This window comes from Meles meles, chromosome 7, assembly GCF_922984935.1.
Source record: "Meles meles chromosome 7, mMelMel3.1 paternal haplotype, whole genome shotgun sequence".
NCBI classification, from domain to species: Eukaryota; Metazoa; Chordata; class Mammalia; order Carnivora; family Mustelidae; genus Meles; species Meles meles.
In genome coordinates, this window is record NC_060072.1 from 4,390,687 (window position 1) to 4,411,538 (window position 20,852).

The 20,852-nt window shown below is 55.9% G+C and overlaps 1 protein-coding gene across 2 annotated transcripts in view; it reads left to right on the forward strand.

Moving 5' to 3' along the window:
* Positions 1 to 20,852, forward strand: part of PHF21B (PHD finger protein 21B) — a 93,348-nt gene that overhangs the window by 56,577 nt on the left and 15,919 nt on the right. For both annotated transcript variants that reach the window (XM_046010747.1, XM_046010748.1), the window contains exons 3-5: positions 5,613 to 5,705; positions 8,528 to 8,878; positions 11,235 to 11,375. In XM_046010747.1, the coding sequence (XP_045866703.1) occupies positions 5,613 to 5,705; positions 8,528 to 8,878; positions 11,235 to 11,375 (585 nt within the window). The remainder of the gene's footprint in view (positions 1 to 5,612; positions 5,706 to 8,527; positions 8,879 to 11,234; positions 11,376 to 20,852) is intronic.

Sequence of the window (20,852 nt, forward strand, 5' to 3'; positions counted from 1 at the left end):
CAGCGAAAAGAGGTGTGCATTTCCCTGGGCTTTCACACGAACCCCCGTGGCCCCTGAGGGTCCCATGTGGACGGGCGTGGGGTCAGGGGATGCTGGTATGGGGGCAACAGGCTGGGAGGCTGGTCGCGGCCAGACTGAGCGGGGACACGCCCGCCGCACGCGGAGCTCCCTGAGTCCTTCCCCGCAGCGGTAAAGGCGGCCGGCGGGTTTCGCTGGTGAGTGAGAAACCGCTTCCCCCACAGCGGAAGGGGTGCCTCTGTCGTATTCGCGTGTATTGGCGCTTCCCGACGTTGGCGGTCGTAGCTCTGTTTGCCCCACGTGGCGGCCACTCTCGGAAGATGGGAGGAAGGTCACAACCGGAGAAGACACACAACCCGCGTCCCGACGGGGGGCCAGGCCACCTTCCGGGGGGCTTTTGGGTGGCTCTGGAGACCCAGGGCCGCTGCCCCACTTTGTCACCCAGCTGTGGGGGAGGTGGGAGCCATGTGGGGTGCAGGAAGCAGGAGCATGCCCTCCCGCTGTCCTCAGAGCTGTGTCTGAGGACACAGCAGGGGGTGTTCCAGACCCGTGTCCCCTCCTGGACAGCGCCCTCCCAGCTGAGGTGAGTGGAGGTCACAGGGGACGTGCGTGGACACAGGCAGGTGGGCCCCGGCGCAGCTTCTACCCCCGGGTCCACGGTGCTGGCTGGATCCCAGCCACCACTGGGCAGAGGGCTGTGGGGGAGGCCCCACCCGGACCCTGGCTCTGCTGGTTACTGACCCGGCGCCCAGAAAACCAGAGCCCCACCGGGCCCGTTCCCTCCTTTGGGACACATTGGTTCAGATAAGGACAGTCACGCACTTGAGAAACACCCGTCTCTGGGCAGTGTACCCTCCTTCCACGAGGCCACTGCTCCTGTGATGAATTCCGAGGTCCTTAAGGGTCAACCTGTGACCTGGCCTCGTCTCGGTCCCCTTCACAGGGTCACTTTCCGTTCTGGTCACTGACCACACTGTACGCACACAACCGTGCCACCTGGCCAGTACTTCTGCTGGTTGTCCCTCCTCCTCCCTGTCCCTCCTGTCCCTGAAGTGGTGTGGGGAGAGGCTCACTGGGACTCCGTGCCCGTGCCCCCTGCCCCATTCCTGGCTCGAGGTGCGGCATGGGAGTTGTCCTCTTCTGTCCTGGAGGTGGGGCAGCCCCATGGCTGGATTTCTGTCTCCTTTGGGAACACATTTACATGGCAGGGACGGGGTGACCTCAGAAACCCCTTTGGTGCTACTGAGAGGGCAGCTCTGTGAGGCCTGGAGTCGTTTTGGGCACAGGAACCAGAACCGAGGCCCAGAGGGCGGGGAGAAGTTTGCACGTGTACGGAGAGTGGGCTCAGGTCTGCTGCCGTGGGGGTGCCGGGTGGCAGGCCCACCGCGATAGGGAGACTGGGGGGCCGTGATTGCTGGTGTGAAGAGGAGCCCCCGTCCCCCGGCAGCTACCTGAGCGCTGCTGGCAGCGTCCCCGGGTTGGGCCCTGGAGGCCTGAGACCCTCCCTGTCTGATGACGGACCTCACACACCTTCACCACGCTCCTGCTTGGGCCAGGACCTGGGCTCTGGGCCTGCCAGAAGCTGCCATCCCCGCGGCGAAGCGAGAGGTACAAGCCGGTTCCGATCCGTCAGGTCGAGGGCTGGGACGGGAGCAGCCGTGGTGAGGCCGGGAGCAGCCGTGGTGAGGCCGGGCCCACCACTCCGTTCCCGGGACCACAGAGATCCTGGGGGCCACATGCCGTTTGTCAGAGCCGGCCTGTCCCCAGCACGCGGACAGGCAGCGGTGACACCCGATACCTGTCTGGCCGCGTCGGAGCTTCTCCGAGGCTGCCCCAGGGACTCCACCGATGCAGGAAAAATTTGAAGTTATCTTTGACTTTTATGGCCCTTTTTTCTCCTATTAAGATGCTTAGGGCGGTAAATGTAGCAGTCGGGAGCTCGTTTATCTTGACGCAAGTGTGGCCATAAACTGCGTGGGGCTCGTGAAGGAGCCGCCGAGGTGATTGTTTCTGCTGGTATCGATAAATTCAGACGCCGAGCAGAAAGGTCAGCCCCTGCCAGATAAAATGTCCTTTCAGCTCGTTAATTAAAGTTCTGTAAGGACGTGGAAGATCGCACTCCGGGGCCAGACCTCAGAGAGAAGCTAGTTGATGGGGCCGGCAGAGGGCCCCGAAGCCTGCCTCGTGCGGGGTTGGAGGGGGCTGCAGGTGACTCCGGTGTCCCCGGACGAAACCCACCGTTCGCGGAAGCGGGAGGTGGAGGGTCCCGGCTCGGCAGCCCCGCTGGTTAGCAGACTCCTCCTAAAAGCTGGGACTTCGGGCTTCGACCCGGGAGCCATCCCGTCTTCAGGGCCCCTCCTGATGCCCTGGCACAGAGGGACCCCAACATGCCGTCGCAGGGTCAGGCACCCCAGCTCGGCCCCGGCAGCACTATGCCTGCCACCGTCAGGCTGGGTTGCGGTGGAATCCGACGGTGTTTCCACTGACGGGGTGCGCAGGTGAAGGCCGTTTGTTCTGTGGTGGCCCCCAGGCGTCCGTGGCACGTTGTGTCTCTCGGTAACTGAGTATGGAGAATGAGGTCAGCAAAGCTCCCCCTGTCCTTCCCTCCCCGCCCCTCCGCATCCCGACCTCAGGGCCTCTGCCTCCATCCAGCAGCTTCCATCCACCCGAGTCTCTCCGGGTCCCCGTCCTTCTGCTCCCTGATGGTAAATTCCTAAGGCGCGTGGATGGAAGTCCCCAGCAGTGGAGAGAGAGCTGCGTGCCAACCAGGAATGAAGGCTTGGAGCCCACAGGGCGCGTGGGCAGAGAGCTGGAAGAGTGCCCAGAACAGCGACACGTGCACCAGAGTGGACACCCAGAGGAATGAAGGGCTGCGCACAGGGACACCCCAGAAGAGACACGCGGCGGCGCTCAGCTCTCACCTGCAAGGGCTGCCCCGCCCCTCAGAGGCCGGTGGCATCCGGGGGGCTTGTTTGGGGGCATCCAAGCCGGCGGAACTCCCAGGGAAAGTCGGTGGGCGCCCGTTCTCTGGTTTCTGTCGGTGATGGACGTGTGTTTGCCCAGTTCTGCCGCCCAGCATCTTCTGTCTGGCCTCCATCTCTGCAGGTGTCCCTTGCTCCCCGGGGACCACACAGCGTCACTCTGGTGACCTCTAGCACCTGTGTAGGTCTCTGATGCAGAACCTGCGAGAGGGGACAGGCCGGCTTCCTCTCAGCCTGCGGTGCCCAGGTTAGCAGAAGGCCCTGGAAGCTTGGGAATCAGATGGGAGCTCTGTGCCTGACTCCACTCGGGCCTGCCTGGGTCCACCCACGGATCCAAAAGTGATGCCGGATCGCCCGCAGGCCTGCGCCGGGGACGGCAGAACCTTCTGCACTCGCCCCCTTGCGGAAGGTGGAGCAGAATCTGTAAAATATGGGTGTCAGCGGCGCTTGGGGTGTTCTCCCAGCACGTTCCACATACCCCGCGGGCGAGAGACGGCAGGCGGCACAATGAAGCGAGAGGCGTCGGCGCGGAGGGACCACGTCTGCTTTCGGTGCTGTCTGCCTCGCACGTGAAGCTCTGTTCGGACAACGTCCGCGGCGGATTCCCAGGGACCCGTGAGGGTTTGGCCCACAATCGGAGAAGCTGCCCCTTGGTTCGTGGCAGCTCCGCCGTGTCCTCTGGGGACGGACGAAACCGGCACCAGGATCAAGACCGTGAACAGGTGCCCAGTGTCTTCCGTCATCTCTTCCTCCCATCCCCCCCTCCACAGAACCCCTGACCCGTCTCCCGGGTCCTGGAGATCCGTTTGCTGCTTCTGGAATTGTATAGAAATGGCATCCTGTAGCCTGTCCTCCTTTTCTTTTTTTTTAATTCCGTGCCTCGCTCCTTCCCTTCAGCCAGATCGTTCCGAGGTTCCTCCCTGCGCTGGGGTATCAGCGGCTCCTTCCTTTGGGTCGCCGCGTGACGTTCCTCTGGGTGCAGATGGCACTGGCTGCCGGGCCGCTGTAGGCAGAGCTGCCGCCGGCATTCCCGGGCCGGTCTGCTGCGGCAAGTCCCCCACGGACGCTCGGAGCTCACGGTTCTGGAGGCTGCGGGGCCCAGATCTGTGCACAGACAAGGGTCCTCTTCCGGCTGGCAGACTTCTCACCGCTTCCCTGCATGGGGCCAGGGGCTCGTGGTCCCCTGGGAGCCTTGTTTTTACAAGATATCGATCCTCTTCCGTTCGTAAGACTCCACCTTCCTGGCTTAAGCCCCTCCTACACCCCCCATGGAGAGCATAACAGGTGCCTCTGGTCCTTGATCCATCTTCCTGCTGCCCAGAGAGAGAGAGAGAGAGAGAGAGAGGCGGGACCAAGCCTCCAAGATCCATCCCCTCTCAAGGCTCCTTGTCCACATCCATCACTCCCAGGGGCCTTAGAGTTTCAGCACAGGAATTTTCGGGGAGTGGGAATACAAGCATTCAGCCCATAGCAGTATACATATGTTGAATTTTATGAGAAATGGCCGAGCTGTTCTGCCGTGTTCTTGTACCATTTTATGTTCCCAAGGGCAGTGGACGAGCTGCCGTACGTGATTGCCAACTCCTGATTCGGGCCGGATTCCGGATGCGGCCATCCAGGAGGCGAGGTTGCGGTCGTGGGCCCTCGCCCTGGTTTTGACTCGCATCTCCCTAATAACCCACGTGTTTGGTGTCTTGTCATGTGCTCGTTTGCCGTGTGCGCATCTTCCTTCGCGAAGTGTCTGCTCAAATCTCGTGTTTGTTGTTTTCATTGGATTGTTCTGATGACTGTGTTTTTGTTTTTAATGCATTCATGGGGTGGGGGGCGGACGGAGCACAAGCTGGCGGGAGGGGCAGAGGGAAAGGAAGCAGGCTTCCCGCTGAGCGGGGAGCCCAACGTGGGGCTCGATCCTGGGGCCCCGGGATCATGACCTGAGCCGAAGGCAGACGCTTCACGATGGAGCCCCCAGGCGCCCCTGTGATGATGGCGTTTTGAGAGTTCCTCTATACGGACCAGGTGCCGGTCTCTATCAGACACGTGACTCGTAAGCTTGTGTTCCCTGTCTGGGGCTTTTCACTCTGTTCACACGTAAGCTTCAGGAGCTTCTAAATTCTCCTCTCGTCCAGGTCGTTGATGTGTTCTTCTATGGTCTGGGTGTTGGGGTCACAACTAAAGCTCTCTGCCTAGCCTAGGGTCCCGCGGATTTTTCTTCTGTGGCTTTTTTCTAGTTTTCTAGGCTCTATCTTTAGGTCTCTGTTCCATTTTGTTGTTGTTTTTAAAAAAATAATGGAGCGAAGTATGGATTAACGTTAATTTTCGTCGGTTTTTAGTAGATGGGTATTGATATTGAAAAGCTTTACTTGTAAAAAAGGAAGCCGAGGGCCAAGTGTCTTTGGGACGGTGCCATCCTGTTTCTTTCTCTGGTTTCCAGAATGTCCTGCGTGACAAAAACATACTTCCGTGGTTGTGAACTCCTGATGGAGCCCAGATTATGCCTCCGGGGTGCTGTGCCCCGTTTGGCCAGGTGGCGGGAGTCATGCACCTGCCGGGCAGCCCCGGTGGCCTCAGCGCGGTGTCGGCGGTCCCGGCTCAGTGCCCCCTCCTGTCTTCCAGGCGTTGGGAGCCATCACTGCAGTGCCTGTCACGGGTCCTCAGGTCAGCTCCTTGCAGAGGCTGGCCGGGCAAGGAGCGGCGGTGCTACCTCAGGTAAGCAGCTCAGGGAGGGCCCCGGGGGGTCTGTCCGTCTGTCCCCAGCCCCCAAGCACTGAGGTTTGAGGTGGCCACTGCGCTGGGCAGGGACCTGCTTGGGCGTGTCTCTTCGCCGTCTGCCTTGTCTACCCGTCAGAGGAGGAGACAGACGTTCCGGTGAGACCCGGTTTTTATCAGGAGGAATTGCAAAATCATTTCAGTGGGTTAGGACCCAGGATTTTTTTTTCTTTAATGGAATAAAGGAAGCCAGACTAGAGTAGGACAGAAAGTATCAAGATGCACCTTCAGTGTGGTTTCTTGATGAGCTTATTTCTGGACGGGATCACGAGGTAATAGAGATTCTGAACCCTGGGTCGGAGTCAGGTTTAGACAGTGCAGGAAACCCTGTACAAGATGGTTCATCTGGGGAGGCAGCGAGATACTAAGCCAGGCGCCCTGGGTCCCGTCCACAGCATCCCTGACCGGGCTCCACGCTTCAGACAAGTCTCCTGGCCTCTTAACCTTCCTGGGCTGAGTCTCCCCTCCTGCAGAGGGGCTGGTGCAGGGGCCTTCTTTGTGGCCGTGAAGCTGAATCAGGTGGCCGGGTGCCTGTATGACCACGCCTGCTGGCGGTTAACCGGCGCTCAGCCTTGCTGGGCGCGTGCTGTGTACTCCATACGCTGGTGGCTTGGAGGTGAGGGCAGCTCCTGACAGACGCCCCGCGCTCGGGGGTGATGCGCGGCAGCTCTTGCCCGAGGGGCAGCCTTTCCCGGGAGCCCACCTGTGCTGACTCCCGCCAGGCCCGGAGAAGGAAGAGAGCATAGAGGGGAGGGAAGGCCCCCCCCACGGACCCCCGTGGGAGGAGGCCCAGCCTGGGTCTGCACCCAGCTCGTCTCCAAGTGGCACCAGCTGAAAGTCACGAGCTCTGGGGTCTCCTGAATAGGTTTTCTCTGGGTTGGAGGCCCCCGTTCTCGGGAGCCCAGCCCCTGCAGCCTGGGCACGGCTCCCCGACATGCAGAGTTGGGGTCACCTGGTGCTGAACGAGGAGTGACCGGGGTAGGAGGAACCGACAGCAAAGAACGGCCTCCCTTGACCTCACAGCAGGTGACCCTCCTTAACCAGCCCTCTGCCCATCTGTCCCCACCTGTCCCCTGCAGAGTCAGAGTGCAGCCATCCCCAAGCTGGCAGCCGTCCGAGTTTCCCACGTTCAGTGTTGGTATAGGTGTCAGGCTCTGATCCCGACCCCACAGATCAAGGACAGAGCAGGACAGGATCATACAACTTGGCGGGTCCCCTGATGGTGGGAGGCCCTTGTGGTGAAGAGCCCGCCTGGTGGGGGAAGGGAGGGACCCTCGAATCGAGGCCGGCTCTGCAGCGGACCCTGGGGAGGAGCAGGCAGACAGGATGCTGGCTTGACTGAGGGGCACAGGGCACCTGATGTGACCTACGCCAGGTCACAGAGCCCCGGTGGAGCCACCCTGACCCCTCCCTCCACGGGGGTCACTGGTGATGGGTGAGGGCGATGGGTGTGGCCGACACCGCACACCGCCAGCCCGCACGGACACTGGGCGGGCCTGTGGAAGTCCTGAGTGCGCGTCCCGCTACCCAACAGTGACGCCTGGGGCATCGTTCTTCTCCAGGGCTAAGTCCCTTCCTGTCCAGGCCTCCATTTGCTCATCTGTAGAATGGGCCATATGCCAGCTTGGCAGCGCGGTCACGGGCTCAGATGAGGCAAGACAGGGCAAGTCCTCTTCGGCCTGCTCGTCCCCAAGAAGGTGGCCCTGGTGCAGATCTCACGGGGTCGGCGTGAGGCTCGTTTCTGGTCGCAGGAATGCTGGGACGCTCGCAAGACTTTGTGTGTCCCCGCCCCCCTGTCCCCGACAGAGCAGGTACATGCCCGATACCACACAGGTGCTGGAGGGGGGATCGGCCCAGATCGAGCCGTCCGGAGCCCTGGCCTAACCATGTCCTCGCCTTCTGCACCTGTTGGGTCCGTTATCAAAGGAACGAGACTGAGACAAAGTGAAAGTTATGCAAAAGCCTTATTCTATGCCAAGCATTAGAAGTCGGACTGACCGGCCAGAGCCGCCTCCAAAGAAAGCGACCCCCGCCCCTTGGTCTTACAGGCTCGTTTTATCCGGCACAACCGCAGACCTTTACGTATGTGGCTTTGGCTGATTGGATGTTTCCACCTGTCTGACCTTGTTTTAGTGTGTGTTTGAGTAATAGTTACCTGGAACCGATATAAACAAAATGGCCTTGTTTTAGGTGTGTTTTAGCAACAGTTACCTGGAACTGATATCAATAACTGTTGAGGCATTTATTAAACAACAGAATGTCTACCGAGGCAACATGGAGTGACTATGGCTAGGTAGGCCCAGGCAGGCCCTAGGGGTTTAACAGGTGTTAACGTGGAATCGACCTCAACACACCAGCTTTAACTCACTGTGTGCCCCACCCGGACCAAGGAGCGCCCATGGCCCCTCCCGGTCACCATCCCAGCAACAGCGCTGTGTGGGCTTCTGGCGTCAGAGGCAGCTCGCTGCTTTGCAGCTGGTCAGAGGGCCCCTGACCGGTCCACGGGCAGCTTTCCCATCCCTCCGCCCCTTCTTCACCGTCTTGTCTGCGTTGAGCTGGAAGGGGCTCGGGCCCAGAGTTGAGCCCCAGGGCCTCTCCGCTGCTGTCCCGTCCCCGCTAACGTGGGAGGTCTCTGAGCCTGGCCATGTCAGTGCCCGGGGAGGGGGCATCTGTCCCGAGTGGCGGGTCTGCTCAGGGCCGCCCCCCCGCCTGCTTGTGTGTCTTGTGTGTCTGTGACCATGCACCTGCCCCTACCTCCCCAGGTTAGGCCAAAGACTCTGATTCCAGACAGCCTCCCCGTCACCCCAGGCCGGGACCGGCCACCCAAGCAGCCCCCGACGTTCCAGAAGGCCACCGTGGTCAGTATCAAGAACCCCAGCCCAGCCCTCCCCACCGCCAACAACACCGTGAGCCATGGGCCAGCGCCCGGCAGCCAGCCCCAGGCCCTCGCTGAGCCCGCCGCCGTCGCCTCGCCCCTGAGCAGCGCCGGGGTGGCTTACGCCATCATCTCCACCGCCCCCAGCAATGCCGCCGCCATCGGCCCCAGCACCGCGGTGTCTGTGGTCAGCGACAGCGTCAAGGTCCAGCCCCTCCTCATCAGCGCCGACAAGAAGGTGGGTGTGTGCCCGCTCACGCGGGAGGCGGCTGCCCGAGCGGAGCAAGTGCGTGGTTGGCGGAAGGACCCAGAAGCCCCTCGAATGAGTGGGGTGTGAGTGAGCGGTCCCGTGAGGGTGTCCGCGCTGGCGGGACGGGGCTGTGGAGGAACGACGGAGCGAGCGAGCGACCGGGCGGTCGGAGGGCCAGGCGGGCGGTGTGAGCAGGAGGGGAAGGGAAGGGGTCGGCACGCGTGTGACACGATGCAGGTGGGTGCGTGTCATTGAGGGGACACTCGGCTGGACAGTGAACACCGGTGGGAAAAGAGGGACTGGTCTGTGAGTGAATCACTTCCCTCTTTGGAATCATGAATTAACCAGTAGGAAGTGTGGCCGGACGATGCCCGTTGCTGGTGCTGGGCCTCTGGCTGGTGTAGTCAGGGAGCCGAGGAATTTTGGGGAAGCCCTGGCCCCGAACGGAAAGTCTGTGATTTCTTGCCAAGATTTAAAAGGAAACTGAGGGGGCGCCTGGGTGGCTCAGTGGGTTAAGCCTCTGCCTTCAGCTCAGGTCATGATCTCAGGGTCCTGGGATCGAGCCCTGCATCGGGCTCTCTGCTTGACGGGGAGTCCGCTTCCCCCTCTCTCTCTGCCTGCCTCTCTGCCTACCTGTGATCTTTCTCTCTCTGTCAAATAAATAAATAAAATCTTTAAAAAAAAAAAAAAAAGGAAACTGAGGTCCTCTCCCTGTCCCCCTCTGAGGTCCATGGAGGTGGTAAGGGCAGGCCTTCGGGGCTGTGGGGCTGCGAGAAAGGCACCCCTTCTTCTTTTTAGCCTCCTTTCCTCTGTGCCCAGTTTGGGGCCTGCCAGGCTAACGTCCCTCTTGTCTGGGGTCAGCGTCCCTCCTAATTCCCAGCCTGAAAGCTGGTGCTCCACTTCTGAGCGCCTGGATTTTACGGCACACGGTGTATGTCTGGGTGCACTATGCTTCTGGGTCCTCCCACCCGTGGGCGGGAGCCCCGGGGATTCTCAGTCATCACGGGATGGGGAGGCGCCCTCCTCCGGACCATACCTGGTCCGCAGGGGGCACTTAGCAGGTGTCTGCGGGGTGCCTTTTGTGGGATGCATGTGCCCTTTTCACTGCAAGCTCACCAGCATTCAGTGCTGTCATTTTAAACACATTTTCCTCATTTAATTGGTGCAAACAGATGCTCGCTGTTCAAAGTTGAATTCCTTGGGTTATTAGGAAGCTTGGATGTTTCCCCATACTTTTCAAGAATTCTGTCTCCTTCTGTGTGACATGTTTGAGAATATTTTTTGCGGTTTTCTACTGGGGACCTTAATGTTTTTCTTCCTATGAATATAAAGAGGGGCATTTTTTTTTCCATCCAGAGAATTCTAGGGATTTAAAATTGTGATAAAAAGGAGAACAAAGTCTCCCATAAGCGAGCAGAAAAATGGGGGCTTTTTTTCCCCCTTCCTGTTTAGAAGCCTCTAATTCATACGATGGTCACATTCTTAGGGGGAAAAATACAAGTTCAGGTTATTCTTGGCTTGGGTGAGACCCTGGTTGACTGTTCCTGGCGAATTCCTTCCCCTGGATCCATGAGAGATTATGGTTCCTCCCCCAGTTTCCCGTCCAAAAGATGAATAAAGTCGTCGAGCCCCAGATGGAGGGGCGTCTGCCGCAGGGAGCGGCTGGCCTGTGTAAGTTGCTTTCAGGTTCTCAGCCTCAGACCCTTCCATCAAACCAAACGATGGCCGTGAAGCCCGATGACAGCTGACGACGTAGGGCCACTCTGGGCTGTGCTGAGCAGGGTCTGGAGCCCACCTCCCCCTTCCCCACCCCTACCCCCCAGGCCACGTTGGAAAGCCTCAGACACAGGGCAGGCTGGGGAGGGGACAGACTGGGCAGTGCACTCGGACAGACCCCTAATGACCTCAGGTGGCAAATCTGAGCCCTCTTGGCCTCAGTTTCCCTGCACTTGAACTGGGGATGAAGAAGCCAAGCTCTTTTGAGTCTTTGCTTCTCGAATCTTTACCACCGCCCTGGAGGGAGGATTGCAAAGAAGCCGAGGCTCAGAGAGGCAAAGTGACCGCCCAAGGCCGCACAGCTGTGACACGGTAGCACAGGACTGAACCCAGTCCCCTCGGGGTTCTACACCAGGCTCGTTCCCAGGCAGACCCTCCTCTCCGTGTGAAGGGCTGTCCGGAGGAGCCCACCCTGGGTGCAGGTGCCCGCTGGATGGGAGGGCTTGGTGCAGGCTGCCTTGTTGCTCTATAATCCTGCCTTCCAAGGCCCCGTGATGCTCCGGCCCTCCTGGCTCCCCTCTCCTCTGCGGCTGCCCCCCTCACCCCGCACCCCTGCCCCGCCTTCCAGGTCATCATCATCCAGCCTCAGGTGCAGACGCAGCCCGAGAGCACGGCGGAGTCGCGGCCGCCCACGGAGGAGCCATCTCAGGGAGCTCAGGCGACCAAAAAGAAGAAGGAGGACCGGCCCCCGAGCCAGGAGAACCCCGAGGTAGGGTGGCTGGGCTCTGGGCATCTCCGTAGGAGGCAGGGACAACAGCGCAGTACACAGCCAGGAGGATCCATGGCTCAGGGTCTCCTCCGGCAGGAGGCAGGGCTCTTGACACCACGTGGTGCTGCCGTGGCCCTGCCTCTTTTCCCTGCCTGTGGCCACTCTTGAGCATCTGAGGGCTGGAGAGCAAGACCGCAGATGCTTTGGAAGTCAGCTGCAGCCAGGGGTGGCGCGGGAGAGGCAGCCGACTCCTGAAAGTACCTGTAGAACTTCCCAGAAATTGTGTATTAGTGCCATCTCCCCACCACCCCCGGAGGGAGGAGGGATATGTGGGCCCTCGTGGTGCTGTCCTAATCCATGGTTAGCACAGAAGCCCCTGCTCTGTGGGGGTGTAAGAGGCCGGGAGCTCTTTGGTAACTTCTGGTCCCAGCAGGTGACCCCTCTCGTGTTCCTCTTGTATCCTCTGCCCTCCTGGGTCACAGTCAATGCTTTGGGCCTTTTTCCATGCATTTGACCTCACTTGGACACCCCCCTTTTTTCCCTACCCGATTCTCATTCATCCTATAAGATTCACTTCAGATGGCCTCTCCTCCAGGCAGCCTTCCCTGACCACTTCTCCTCAGTGGGCAGAAGAGGCCCCACGGGGCTCCTAGAGCTCCTAAGGACTCTTTTTATCATGTGCTGTTGGTATCAGAAGCAGTCAGTCTTTCATCCATTCGGCATTCATCAGACACGTCTTAGGGTTGGCTGGGTGCCAGGTTCTGTGCCGAGGGTCGGGCTGCCGAGATGGGGCAGATGGAGTCCTGGCCCTCGGGGACCTCGCTGCTCCCGGTATGACCACTAGGACTTCAACTTTGGCTAAAAAAACTCAAGTGTCGTCAGAGAATTGCAAATCCAGAGCCGGGGGAGGAGGCACAGGATGAAGGGCAGAGCGTGTTTGCAGCGGGAGGCCTGGCGAAGGCTTTGCAGAGGAGGGGCAGGACCAGCAGGGCCCAGGGAGCAGGTGGGGCTTCAACAGAGGGGGGCAGAGGCGTGGGGGGTGATGTGTGGTGCAGAGGACGCTCCTCAGGCGGTCACTTGGCAGGCGGGAAGGCCCTTGGCAGGCTCAGGAGAGTCGGCTGGTCTACTCGGAGCCCGGGCAGCACGAACTCATGAGAATTCTGAAGCACAGGCTTGAGGGGCGCCGGAGCCTCATCCTGGAGGACCCGCATGCAGGCTGCCAAGGTGGAACTTTAGTCCCTGGGCACTGGGGAGCCATGGAATGTCTTGGAGCAGGAGAGTGTCCGAAAAGCCTGCAGGGAGTCAGAGTCTACCAGTCGCTGAGGCTGAGATGGAACCAGGTTTGGTCTGCGGCCCCAGCCCGTTTATCTGCAGAGGCACTCAGTCCCATCCCTTGGTGCCGGGGGAGCACCTGCCGTCTGCACGGTGAGCCCCGGGCCGGCTCGCAGCCCAAGGCTCCCCCGTGCACCCCTCCGTCCTCCCGCGGGGCTGCCTCGCGCCCACTGCACCATCGAAGGTTTTCTGGGTGGATCCTCCGTGCTCTCCCAAAGTACATGGAATCCAGCTATGGTGCGTTTATACAATTAGCATAATTACATTTAACAACATAATTAGTGTAAATACGTGTAATGACTTACATAGAACTTGTAATTACAACATGTCCTGGCGTAAAAATCCTTATTAAACTTTCTTTTTAAAGAGGTCTGGGAGCATTGTGTGGTGCAGACACGGGGCTTGGTGGCGTCTTTGAAACCAGTTCACGAAGAGCCCAAGTCAGGATCCCTTGAGGTTGGAGCGGCAGCTGCCCCCAGAAACTTCCTCAGATGAGCCCTTTGGAGTCCTGAGGAGGCTGGTGACAATCGGTGGCTCCCGGGGCTGTGTGAGCAAGCCCGTGGCAGGCCAGCCGGTGGTGGAAAGGAGCCTCGAGTTTACCAGCACCAGGACAACTCCAAGGCTCTGCCCCGCTCTTCCCTGTTTCAAGGTCCATGGCCTTTAGGACAGAACTGTGACCTTTTCTGTGCCACCCATTATCCTGGCCTTGGGCAGCATCCGACTGAGACTGTGGCCACCTTCAGACCAGCATGTGCCTTGCAGGGGGACAGCCAGAACAAGGGCCCAGCCACCTCTCCGGGCAAGACGTGTGCACACAGATGCTCCTTCCCTCCATGCCGTCCCCGTTACCACGGTCCCTGTTCCTGCCCCTGGATGGGGTCAACCGCTGTGTAGTCTCCAGGCAGCTAGAAAGATTTTCCTAAAATTCAGAAATAACCGAGTCACCCTCCCCTTCTGGAAACCCATCAAGGGGGGCTCCTGGCATAGCAACTCCGCTGCATACAACAACAGCAGCAGATAAAATGTTTCAATGTAACCAAAGCACCTGAGTTCGCTTCTTGGCCAATTAGCTACACCAGGCGGAGCGATCGCACAAAGTAAACTTTATTTGCAGCAAATAAGGAGGTCACAGGGAGTCGCTTCCAATGCAGTGACTCCCTCAGACAGGGCGAATGGGGACCTTTCGTTTAGAATTAGGATGAATATTTAGATGGGGAAGCCTTGTCATCGTTCGTAGAGGCGAGCATGACGTCGCGCACGCGTGTTGAGGAAACACGTCTGTACGTACACTGTGTGTTATGTACATGCGGCTGTGGCTCGTCTGTGAGTGGAGATGTTCGTTAGCTCTGTAATGGTTTGGGTTCTCTTATGGAGCACTGTCGCTCCATGGCCCATCGGGGCAAGCATGGGCCAAGTTTGGTTCAGATGGTCCCAGAGGTCCGGGCAGTGGCCATCCCATCAAGGGGCAGTTTCGGGTCATATTTGCCTGAGTTAAGAGGTAATCCCAAAAGAAGAGGTTGGAGAAAAACAGAGGTTATTGAGAACAAGCAGGTAGATTCAAGGTCAGGTCTCGGGGTCTGGCTGGTGACAGGAAGAGACCACAGAAAGGCAGTTGTGTGTGACTGTTTCCCAGAAACACAAGCAGTGAGCAGGACCGACGCCAGGTCCCCGGGCTCCGGGGCCACCGCTGGGAGAAAGTGACCAGGCCAGAGGTTCCCAGAAGTTCTCCAAGAAAGAAAGGAGCCAACCTGAGCCGGAGGCCACAGCTGCCCCCGGGGAGAGAAGCAAGGCCAGGGAGATGGCAGTCCTGCCCAAAGGGATGGGTGAGCAGGAGGCAGAGAAGACAGAAATGCAGAAGAAAGAGAAAAAGGAGTTGTACCCAAAAATGACCCTGTGGACAAAATTCTGGAAGCCGCGCAGCAACCCCTGCCAAGGACGGCAGGCACAGTCAGCGTCTGGAACCTGAGTTCATTCAGGAGGAAGTTAATTTGTGGCGTACTCTAGCAACGCCTGGCATAGAGGCACACTTTGGTAGTCACGCAGGTTTTTCTCAGAAAGGAATAGCATGCACTTGAATTCAGTAAGGAATAATGAAGCAAAAAAATATCATGAAAAACAAAGTAAGACTGGGTGAATATAAAAATGGTTTGAAAAATCTGGGAATGAAACACATGGTAATTCATTGAAATTTAAAAAGGTACTGGACAGAGTGAACAGAGATAACGGGTGCTTTAGGGGCACCTGGGGGGCTCAGTCGGTTCAGCATGCAGCTCTTGATTTCAGCTCAGGTCATGATCTCAGGGTCGTGAGATCGAGTCCCACATCAGGCTGTGCACTGGTCTTGGAGACTGCTTAAGATTTTCTCTTTCCCTCTTCCTCTGTTCTACCCACCCTACAAACAAACAAACAAACAAGCAAAAGAATACACCACCACAGATACAGCACAGAGATACAGAGAAAGAAGTGATAATTTGTCATATACGTGGAGTGAAGTCAGTTCACTCGCAGGAGCTTCTAAATTGTTTCCTGCCATCCCCTGCACAGAGCCGATCCAGGGACAGTCCCTTCTTCAGTGACCTTTAACAAAAGAAGGCATGGGGCAAAGCATCATTGCAAAGCCACTTGAAAGAAAAAATAGGGGAAAGAGAGCATTTTTACCATAAGATAAAGGATACTCACTAGATTTAAAAAAAAAAAAAAATTCAGCACCTTACTGTGTATTCAAAGAAAGAGAACAGTAAAAGAATCACCACGAATGAAAAAGTTACAAGGCTTAGTTTGGGGAGGAGAAGGCTGAGTGTCACGGTACCAGAGAGAATGAAGCGTGAGCTGGAATTATGCGTGGATATAAATCTGAGTGGATAAGCTCAGGGGGCCCTGGACACGGCAGAAGACACAGGGAGGGTCGGAGGAGGGAAGTGAGCGAGCAAAGTACACACAATAGAAAAGGAAGAAGGAGTTTGTAAATAGTCAAGAGTGATCCCTACGAAGACAAGCCAAGAGGACCCAGCTGACGTATAAGTGGAGGCTTCTGAGCCAGAGCCCAGAATTACGGAGCCGAGGAGATAAAGTGGCGCTTCCCACCGCCCACGGTGACGTGGGTTTGGCTCTCCCGTGGAGGCGGTTTTCTCCCATTTCCTGTCCTCCAGTCAGTGTGCACTCAAGTGACCTCCTGTGGAGGACGGGGTGGCGGGAGGGGGGAGGGGGAGGGGACCTGGTCTCCACGTTGCTTGTCTTTGCTCAGTCCAGTCTTTCCCGGGGGGGTCAGCGAGGCAGGTGCCGGTACTGGGGGGCTCCCCTAGAGTCCCTGCCGCCAAGTGGTCAGCCAGGGGACCCCGAACCGCAGTCCAGAAACCACACTGAAGCCAGGGGGCCCCGAACTGCAGCCGGGACTGCCATCGGCTGAATCTGCCCTGTGGCCGCATTAATAATTTTGTTAGTCTTGTGCATTCGTGTGAGCGCACACCTGCCAGGATAGAATTTACGGGACCCCCTTTCCGTGGTGTGGTGGTACGTCCCGATTTTTTTAACCTAATTTGAGAAAAGTTGACTGAATCAAAGAAGAAAGACTGTGCACATGTTAACGGACTCTGTCCCCGGTACTGGGCACCAGGGAAAATGAACGCGTACACCACACTGCCCCGTCGCCCAGCACAGAAGCATCTGGAAGGCATCCGGGCAAAAGCGATCATGTCACTCTGCAGGGAAGAATGCCGGCAGCATTCAAGCCCAGAATACGGTAGAGCAGTATCTACCCCATCCTGAGGGAAGAGAGGAGAGCCTTTATGTCCAGTCCAGCTGCCCTTCCAGCTGAAAGGCTGGGCATGCGAGGGTTTAAATCTGCCCAGGAACTCAGGAGATGCGGCTCCGTGGGCCTGGCTCCCCCCTGAGAGGCAGGGAGCGCGCCGGGCACCACCCTGCCTCGGGAGCCGAGTGGAGCTGAAACAGATCCGAGTGTAGATCCTCCGTTCTTCCAGCAACATCCAAAGGCCTCCCCTGTAACCCCGCAGGGAGGGCGCGGGAGAAGGTGGGAGGCAGCGTGAGCTCTTGGCCGGGCTTCTCTGTAGTAGCTGAGGGTTTCAGTGCCTCAAAGAAGATCACAGAGGGCGCCGGGGTGGCTCAGTGGGTTAAAGCCTCTGCCTTCGGCTCAGGTCATGATCTCAGGGTCCTGGGATCGAGCCCCGCATCGGGCTCTCTGCTCAGCGGGGAGCCATTTCCTCCTCTCTCTCTGCCTGCCTCTCTGCCTACTTGTGATCTCTGTCAAATAAATAAATAAAATCTTAAAAAAAAAAAAAGATCACAGAAAGCGGACAGATTGAGGAGTAGAACTATTTTGAACAGAACAGAAGTAAAAAAAAAAAAAAGGAACAGCGAGCAGTCACTATTTGAAATGGTGTAGAAAACCCAAGAGAATCAATTAAAAAACAAAACCAAAACTACTCCTGACAGAATCAGGCACGGCAGGGTTAATGTTAACGCAAACCAACGATGACGGTCACAGACACGCAGAGCAGCGTGTTAGAAGCTTCACAGGTACCCCTCCTTGCGTTGCAGCAACAAGATGAAATACTTGGGATTGGGGTGCCTGGGAGGTCAGTTGGTTGAGCGCCCAGACTCTTGATTTCCGTTCAGGTCATGATCTCGAAGTGGAGAGACTGAGCCTCTGCGCTCAGCAGGGAGCCTCCTTGAGATTCTCCCTCTCCCTTTCCCTCTGCCTCTGCCCCTCTCTCTAGAGGTATCTCTCTCTCTCTCCCTTTCTTAAGAAAAGGAAAAGAAAATTCTAGGGTCTCCTGGGTGGCTCAGTTGGTTGTACATCTGCCTTCTGCTCAGGTCATGATCCTGCGGTCCTGGGATCCAGACCCGCATCGGGTTCTCTGCTTGGTGTTGAGTCTGCTTCTCTCTCTCCCTCTGCCCCTCCCCCCTCCCTCTCTCTCTTTCTCTCAAATGAATAACTTAAAAAAATCTTTAAAAAAAAATCACTGACAACAGTGGACAGCCGCTGGAGGGTATGTTTGAAACCCCCGAATGAAAAAGAAGAACAGAGAGGTGCACCGTGGTTCCAGAAAGGAAAATTTTACGTCCGAAAGTTATCGTCATGACCTGAGTTAATGTATGATCATTTTCACATCATCCGAGTAAACACACCTCAGTGTCCTTCATGGTTTCCAAGTTTCACATGAAAACATATGCAAGAGGACCCAAGGAAATGCTCAACAGGAAGAACGGGGGAGGGGTTCGAATTCTGCCAGAATCCTGTGACGTCTAGGGACCAAAGGTGTCGCCGTCGCTCCCGCACACAGCTAGGAATGGGAGAGGAGGCACGGAAAGACACCACAGAGACTCGAGATAATTCAGTATATGATCAAAAGGGCTCCTTAAACCAGCAAAAAGTGGAATGATGGAATCTTCAGTAAGTGGGATTGGAAGACACCAATGCCAGACGGAATGAAAGGAATCCCTCCTTCACACCGTCGACACCAGGGTCAGCTCCAAACGGATCAAAAATTTGCATGTGAGGGGAGGAGTCAAGATGGCGGAGAAGTAGCAGCCTGAGACTACATCAGGTAGCAGGAGATCAGCTCGATAGCTTATCTAAACATTGCAAACACCTACAAATCCAACGGGAGAGCAAAGAGAAGAAGAACAGCAACTCTAGAAACAGAAAATCAACCACTTTCTGAAAGGTAGGACTGGCGGAGAAGTGAATCTAAAACGACGGGAAGATAGACCGCGGGGGGAGGGGCTGGCTCCCGGCAAGCGGCGGAGGAACGGAGCACAAAATCAGGACTTTTAAAAGTCTGTTCCACTGAGGGACATTGCTCCAGGGGCTAAACCGGGGTGAAGCCCACGCAGGGCCAGCGTGGCCCCAGGCCCCGCAGGGTCACAGAAGGATCGGGGGTGTCAGAGTGTCGGAGAGCTCGCAGGTATTAGAACGGAGAAGCCAGCTGCAGAGACAGAGCCGAGGACTAAACTCTCAGCTCGGGGTTACCTTGAACTGGTCGCGGGCTGGGTGAGCTCGGAGCGCGGCTAGAGGCTGGGGATACGGGAGTGATTGGGTGCTGTCCTCTGGGGGCGCACTGAGGAGCCAGGCTCTCGGCTCCTCCGGGCTGGAGACTGGGAGGCCGCCATTTTCATTCCCGTCCTCCGGAACTCTACGGAAAGCGTTCAGGGAACAGAAGCTCCCAAAAGCGAACCCGAGCCAATTACTTAGTCCGGCCGCCAGTAAGGGCGGTGCAATCCCGCCTCGGGCAAAGACACTTGAGAGTCACTACAACAGGCCCCTCCCCCAGAAGATCAACAAAATATCCAGCCAGGACGAAGTTCATCTATCAAGGAGAAAGCAGATTCAATTCCTAAGACAGCAGAGCAATTCCAGAGGAGGAGAAAGCAAAGCACGGAACTCATGGCTTTCTCTCCATGATTCTTTAGTCTTGCGGCTACTTCAATTTTTTTTTCTTTTTTCAATTTTTTTTTCTTTTTTCTTTTTTCTTCTTCTGCTAAATTTTTTTTAAACTTTTACCCTTTTCTTTTTTAACATTTTTTGACTAGTTCATCTAAATATATATATTTTTTCTTTCTTTTTTATATTTTTTATTTGTTTTATTTTTTAAATTTTTTTCTTTCTTTTTTTTTTTTTCTTTTTTTTTTAGAAGCTGTTTTTATCCCCTTTCTCCCCCCCACAATTTGGGGTCTCTTCTGATTTGGTTACAGCGCATTTTTCTGGGGTCTTTGCCACCCTTTTAGTAGTTTATTTGCTCCTTCATATTCTCTTATCTGGACAAAATGACAAGGCGGAAAAAATCACCACAAACAAAAGAACAAGAGACAGTACCGAAGGCTAGGGACCTAATCAACACAGACATGGGTAATATGTCAGATCAAGAGTTCAGAATGACGATTCTGAACATTCTAGCCGGGCTCGAAAAAGGCATGGAAGATATTAGAGAAACCCTCTCTGGAGATATTAAAGCCCTTTCTGGAGAAATTAAAGAACTAAAATCTAACCAAGTTGAAATCAAAAAAGCTATTAATGAGGTGCAATCAAAAATGGAGGCTCTCACTGCTAGGATAAATGAGGCAGAAGAAAGAATTAGTGATATAGAAGACCAAATGACAGAGAATAAGGAAGCCGAGCAAAAGAGGGACAAACAGCTACTGGACCATGAGGGGAGAATTCGAGAGATAAGTGACACCATAAGACGAAACAACATTAGAATAATTGGGATTCCAGAAGAAGAAGAAACAGAGAGGGGAGCAGAAGGTCTATTGGAGAGAATCATTGGAGAGAATTTCCCTAATATGGCAAAGGGAACAAGCATCAAAATCCAGGAGATGCAGAGAACCCCCCTCAAAGTCAACAAGAATAGGTCCACACCCCGTCACCTAATAGTAAAATTGACAAGTCTTAGTGACAAAGAGAAAATCCTGAAAGCAGCCCGAGAAAAGAAGTCTGTAACATACAATGGTAAAAATATTAGATTGGCGGCAGACTTATCCACAGAGACCTGGCAGGCCAGAAAGAGCTGGCATGATATATTCAGAGCACTCAACGAGAAAAACATGCAGCCAAGAATACTCTATCCAGCTAGGCTATCATTGAAAATAGAAGGAGAGATCAAAAGCTTCCAAGACAAACAAAAACTGAAAGAATTTGCAAACACCAAACCAGCTCTACAGGAAATATTGAAAGGGGTCCTCTAAGCAAAGAGAGAGCCTAAAAGTAGTAGATCAGAAAGGTACAGAGACAATATACAGTAACAGTCACCTTACAGGCTAATAATGGCACTAAATTCATATCTCTCAATAGTTACCCTGAATGTTAATGGGCTAAATGCCCCAATCAAAAGACACAGGGTATCAGAATGGATAAAAAAACAAAACCCATCAGTATGTTGCCTACAAGAAACTCATTTTAGACGCGAAGACACCTCCAGATTTAAAGTGAGGGGGTGGAAAACAATTTACCATGCTAATGGGCATCAGAAGAAAGCTGGGGTGGCAATCCTTATATCAGATCAATTAGATTTTAAGCCAAAGACTATAATAAGAGATGAGGAAGGACACTATATCCTACTCAAAGGGTCTGTCCAACAAGAAGATCTAACCATTTTAAATATCTATGCCCCTAACGTGGGAGCAGCCAAC